Source organism: Tupaia chinensis, unplaced genomic scaffold (genome assembly GCF_000334495.1).
Source record: "Tupaia chinensis unplaced genomic scaffold, TupChi_1.0 Scaffold000558_1, whole genome shotgun sequence".
Lineage (NCBI taxonomy): Eukaryota > Metazoa > Chordata > Mammalia > Scandentia > Tupaiidae > Tupaia > Tupaia belangeri.
In genome coordinates this window covers 1,459,510-1,465,153 of record NW_006160070.1, presented here as the reverse complement: position 1 = coordinate 1,465,153, position 5,644 = coordinate 1,459,510, and the positions used below count along the sequence as shown (strand labels likewise).

Below are 5,644 nucleotides of genomic sequence, written 5' to 3'. Positions count from 1 at the left end.
TGCGCGGTGCCGGCCTTGCCCGCGGGGGGGCCCGCCGAGGTAAGTGAAGGGCATAGCAGGAGCCTCTGCCACTGTCCCTGGCCCAGTCCGCGAGTGTCCCGGCCGTCGGGGCCAGCAGGCGGCTCAGCAGGCCTGGTCTCACCGCCGACAGCTCCCAGCCCAAGAGCTGAGGCTGGCAGAGTGAGATCTGGGGTGCTGGGTCCTTGGCGTCTACAGATGGGGTCCTGAAGCCTTGTCACCCCACGTGTCCCTGTGAGTGGGGATCCGGCTGAGGGACCCCCCATGGTGATGCACCCAGCCCTCTGCCAGCCCAGTCGGCAGGGACAGACGGGCCGAGGCCCAGTAGTCCCTGGTCGGCCTGGCCGAGCCCCGTCAGGTTGACCTTGGGCCACCTGTCCCCGGGCTGCCTGCGCCCGCTGGGCTCTGGACCTGCCCTCCAGACACTGCCCAGCCCTCCAGGGTCTGGGGCCCGAGGAGGGCACCACAGTATCGTCAGTGTCAGCCACAGACACCGATGACCGGGCACCCAGGCTGAGGGACCGCGCCGAGCCGTGTCCCCACCTGGTCTCCCCTCAGATGCACCCTGTCCACTTCTGTCTTCCTGCAAGGCTGTGCTCCCAGGCGGAGTCCAGTGGGGCAAGGCCTGGGTCTGATTCGACCCCTACCTAGGACGGTTCCAGACACCAGCCCTCGGAGTGTCACTGGCCGCGGCTGTCCCCTAGGGAGCGACACCGGCCTGGAGGGAGGGGAGGGGGCGGCGCTGTTGGGCAGGACGGGAGCTCTGGCCTCTCGGCCTCAGAAAAGCTGGCCCTGGTAAGTATTTATGTGCAGCTCGTGCGGCACGCCCAGACATAATTAAGAGCGTCCAGTCCCGCCCAGGTTCCAGATGCCAAGTCCTTTTCTCTGGGTCTCAGGCTAGACAGACATCTCTCCCTCCTCCGGGGCCTGTGCGTGGAAGGAAAACGCCGAGGGGGCCTGGAGTTCACTGTCAGGGCCAGGCCGCTGTGGTTGGGGCCGCCCTGGCTCGCCTTGCCAGGCTTGGGAGGAGCCTGGCATCTGCACGCCCATGGGCCACATCCCCCCTGGGAGCAGGTCTCTCACCCGAGGATGGTGCTATAGGAGCTGCCCTGGTTTCCTAGAGGCAGAAGCTTCCAGAAGAACCTCAAAAAGGGGCACAGATCCATGGACCCCAGGGCTCCTGGCAAACCTCCTCCAAGCTGTTTGGACGAGTGACCTGCACATAATCATTAAAGGTGATGACAGTGGCCGTGGCCGAGCCGTGGGCCAGCCACCGCTCTACACGCCACTGTCCCTGTCCTCTCGCCTGCCTACAGGGGACCCTGGAGGGTGGGAACCACTGTGCCTCCTTCTCCCGTTTTCAGACATTTGTCCGAGCGTCACGCATGCTTGCCTTGGGGTGGGGACCAGAGCACGCCATGAGAAGGTGCCGTGCCAGCGTCTCCGTGCCAGTGTCCAGCGTTTGAGTGGCACCTGGCGGCTGTGACGTGCTGAGAGTGGGTGCAATGCCTCTTGGGACTGCTCAGGCATGGCCCGAGGGCTGCATGGAGGGGGACTCCAGGTCTGTGATGTGGAACCTCGACCACACGGCCACCAGGTTGATGCCGGGGTGGTGGCCGTTGTGAAATCAGGTGGCCTCGTTCAAGGCGTAAACTTGGACGTGGATGAGCAGGTGCTCTGTGCGCTTCCTCACGAGGACGCTTGCAGTCAGCGGGCCTGGCTCTCGGCCCCGGCTCCATGGCCAGGGGGGGGGCCAGTGCCCGGCCTCCCTGGCTCGAGGAGAGCCTCCGAGGCAGCTGTGTGGTGGGGGAGGCCTGAACTGGAGGGAGGCTGGCCGATGCTCGCCTCCAGGGCTGCCCTGTGCTGGGCGGTACACATCCCCGAGGGCTTTGCCTCAGACCCATGAACCGGCTCGGGAGGTCTGGGCAGGTCTGAAGGTGTGTCCTACCCAGCGGGCCCACAGTCCGCCTGAGGGGGTGGGGAGCACGCGGCCAGCTCACACTGCAGGCCCCACTGCAGGCCCCACTGCAGTCCAGGCGTTGGGCCGTGCGTGTGCTGAGCAGGCTGAGGAAAAGGTGAATTACCATTTAAGAGCAGGAATCAGATCATGCAAATCTGCGTGCACCCGCTGATTGTTCTTGATTAAGCTGATAAAATAGCCCATCAGTATTGGGGCTGCACGACCTGCCTGCCCAGCCCACCAGTGCCCCTGCCCCCACTCACACCCTGAAGAGCAGACAGCGTCCTGGGCCTGCCTGCACCTTCTCGAGGTGTCGTGCCATGGGTTATTCTGACCCTGAGTATTTGCACCCCAGCCGGTCTCGGCCCACGGTAGAACAGAGGCGCTGCCACCAGGCCTGAGAGGAACCGCCACCAGTCTACTCCCGGCGAGGCCATCCCTCCTCCCCCTGCTGCCATCCAAGGTCACCCAGCCCCAGGACGCACGGGTCTGAGGGACAGCGCACAGGTCAGGCCCCGGTTCCGCTGGGCCCAGTGTCACTCCCAGGCTCCACTTTCAGAGGCGGGTACAGAGGGTGGCATTCACTTATTCCGATGGCCGAGTACGAGCCAGGCAGGCCATCACCCGCCTCCGCCCTGCCCCTCCCCCCCACACCCCTCCCCGCCAAGGCCCTGGGAGCCCGCTGTGGGCCCACGGGTCTGTGTGGCTGCGGCGTAGAGAGCCACTCTCAGGCGTCTGGAGAGCCACCGGGGGCCGGTACCCGTGGCTGCTCTTGGACCGTCCTGTTCACCGTTTCTGTGAGGTGGAAATTCCTTATAAGCAAAGGCTAAAGCCCGCCTGGACAGTCCCCATCTGTGGGTGGGAAAGGTCTCCCCATACATTACGAGGGCACCGCTCCAGATGCAAAGGCCATGAGGTGGGCGTGCCCCTGCCCGAGTGGGGACTGAGGAGGCCTGGGAAGCCCGGTGCAGGCTGGGAGGGGTCCTCTTCAAGGCAGTTTCACACCTTCTAAGTGACTGTCCCAAGACCGGGGGCCACTTCTTTTTTTTTTTTTTGGAGAGGTTCTTTTCACTATAGGGCGCGTGCGCTCGCCAGACAGACAGAGAGAGACATAGAGACAGAAACCGAGAAATCACCCCCCGGGGGGATGGTCACGCCACAATCCCTTCTCCTCCATTCTCCTCCATTCTCCTCTCGGGATCTTGGGCACGCACGCACATGTGCCCGGCGTGAGTTGTGAGTTTTAAGTCACCGGGTCCGGGACGTGAACTGCGGTCGACTACGTGGGAGTCCAGTGACATAGCCATTATGCTAACTACTGGTTCCCACCACTCCACTTCTTAACAAAGAGGAAACGACTAACCAGGCCTGGGCCATGAAAGCCAGTGCGTGGCTGGATGGATCCAACTGAAAATGGGCAGGGCCGTGGGGAGTTCATGCAGCCACGTCTGAGCGAAGCAGGGGAGAGGGAGAAGCCGGCAACAGCCAAGTCCCAGCACAGGCGGTGTGCCCGGGCCACAAGCCTGGACCACGACCCTGGACCATGACTCTGGACCACGTCCGCAGGTCTGCTGCTGGGGGAGGGCCCCACTGGGGGTGTTGAGCACAGGATGAGGGACGAAGGACAGGGATGAGGGATGAGGGACAGGGATGAGGGACAGGGATGAGGGGCGAGGGATGAGGGCACGGGGTGCTGGAAACCGGTGGCGGCATCCCCTGCACAGGCCTCCGTGAGGCTCAGTGAGGGTACAGTGGGGACCACGGCGGCATCTGGAGCCAGAGCCTCGGCTGGCGGGAGGGGCCTATTCAGGGTCCTGGCCCAGCCCCCAGGCTAAAGACGAACCCTTCCCTGTGGGCCAGGAGGTGGGCCGGTGTCTGGATCCGGCATAGATGTCTCCAGGATACCCCATTTCCAGATGAGGAGACTGAGGCTCAGGCCTCTGGGAATCCCTTCCTGTCCTGAGGGCTCCCCTCACCCCCGCCGTGACCCCCTGCACCCTCTGGCAGGTCCTCCTGAAGTCACTGCTGCTGACCGCGCTCACGTCCCTCCTCCTGCTGGGGACAAACCCATTCTGGACTGGGCCTGGCTCTCCCTGCCCTCGTGTCCACGGTGACCACAGGTCTTGAGGCTGTCCGTCTGCCACGCCCTGACAGCAGGGCTCAGCTGGTGCTGGGGGACAGCAGGACACTCTGTGCCCTGGGGACAGTGTTGGGCGAAGTGGGGAGAAGCGGGGCCCCCTGCCATTGCTGTGGGGAGGCCGAGTGGCCCTGCACGGGTCTGGGTACACCGTCCTGAGAGGCCACATGTCCTGTCGCACCACGGAAGGTGGGGGTGGAGCGAACCAAGGACTTGCAGGCCAAACCTTCCAGGGCCTCTTTCTCGGTGTGGGAGGGATGACGGCTGGGCCTGCCCGGCCGCTGTGCAGGGGCCATGGGCTGCGGGGCCTGGGTGGCGCTGTTCTGGGTTCCAGGTGGCAGCTGTGTCTGTGTCCAGCCTCCCCAGGGCCTGCCCTGAGCCCCTCCTGCCTGCGTTGCCAGTGGGAATGGGAGGGGGGCTCCACAGCATCCCCAGGCCTGGGAGGACATCAGGGCCTGCCTGAATACTCCCAAGCTTCTGCCGCCCCAGGCAGTCACAGCCCACACCCAGGGGGACACCCAGGGGGGCACCCGGGTACCCCACCTGAGCTCCCTCCATGCTGCAATCTGCCATCTTCCCACTAGATGGCGCCACGTGCACATCCCATAGTCTCGCTGGTCCAGCGGGCAGAGCTGGCGTGTGCTCTGGGGGAGGGACTGTCCGCCCCCCAAGGTGCTGCATTCCCCCCCGCCCCCCTACGGAGTGACGGCATAGATGGGATCGGGCATAGACTTCTCTGGGGTGCACGCCCGGCTGCACCCCCTGCTGGTGGCTCCAGCTCCTGGAGCCCAGGGCTCTGGACAAAGCTGAGCCCTGACCCGCCCAGGGTAGGTGGGCTCAGAGGCTGCTGGAGCCCCGGCCAGCCTGGCCCTGGAGTTCCACAGACATGCAGGGCTGTCATCGCTGCTGTCTCTTTTGGCCCTCATTCATCCAGCCACTGGGAGAGGGTGGTGCAGGGGTGTAGGAGCAGGGGACGCCCTGGGGTCCCAGCAGCCGAGTCGCGGCTGCCTCAGGAGCCTCGCAGACCCCATCCGGCTGCCTTCCTGGTGGTACCTGGCCGGGCCCGTGTCCATCGCGTCAGTGCCACACGTGGGGACACCGGGCATTGGCTCCTGGGCCATTGTGGAGGGGGTGCTGGTCTCCCAGAGGCTGGGATGTCCGACCGGCAGCACCGTCAGCCCTCTGCGTACGGCCACTTCCCGGGGCCCCGTGCTCCGCACCAGGCGCGGCCCCTCCCTTGCCACAGAGGCCTGAGCGGCGCCCGTGCCCGGCCCCGTTAGGGTGCGTCTGCCCCATGCCTCTGAGCAGCTTACCGTGCCCGTGGTGAACTCGGGCGGGTTGTCGTTCACATCTGTCACGGTGATGATGGCCGTGGCTGTGTTGGACAGGCCGTAGTTGAGGTTCCCCTCCATGTCTGTGGCCTGCACGGTGACCGTGTACTGCTGGACTTTCTGCGGGGAGACGGGGGAAGAGCCGGGTCAGCCTCTTGTCGGGGGGCCGCCGCCCCACAGAGCCCGCCGGGCCGGGAG

General features: G+C 65.3%; 1 protein-coding gene across 1 annotated transcript in view; it reads right to left on the bottom strand.

Moving 5' to 3' along the window:
- Positions 1 to 5,644, bottom strand: part of CDH4 (cadherin 4) — a 397,589-nt gene that overhangs the window by 26,146 nt on the left and 365,799 nt on the right. The window contains exon 7 of the mRNA XM_027775375.1: positions 5,429 to 5,566. Within this exon, the coding sequence (XP_027631176.1) occupies positions 5,429 to 5,566 (138 nt within the window). The remainder of the gene's footprint in view (positions 1 to 5,428; positions 5,567 to 5,644) is intronic.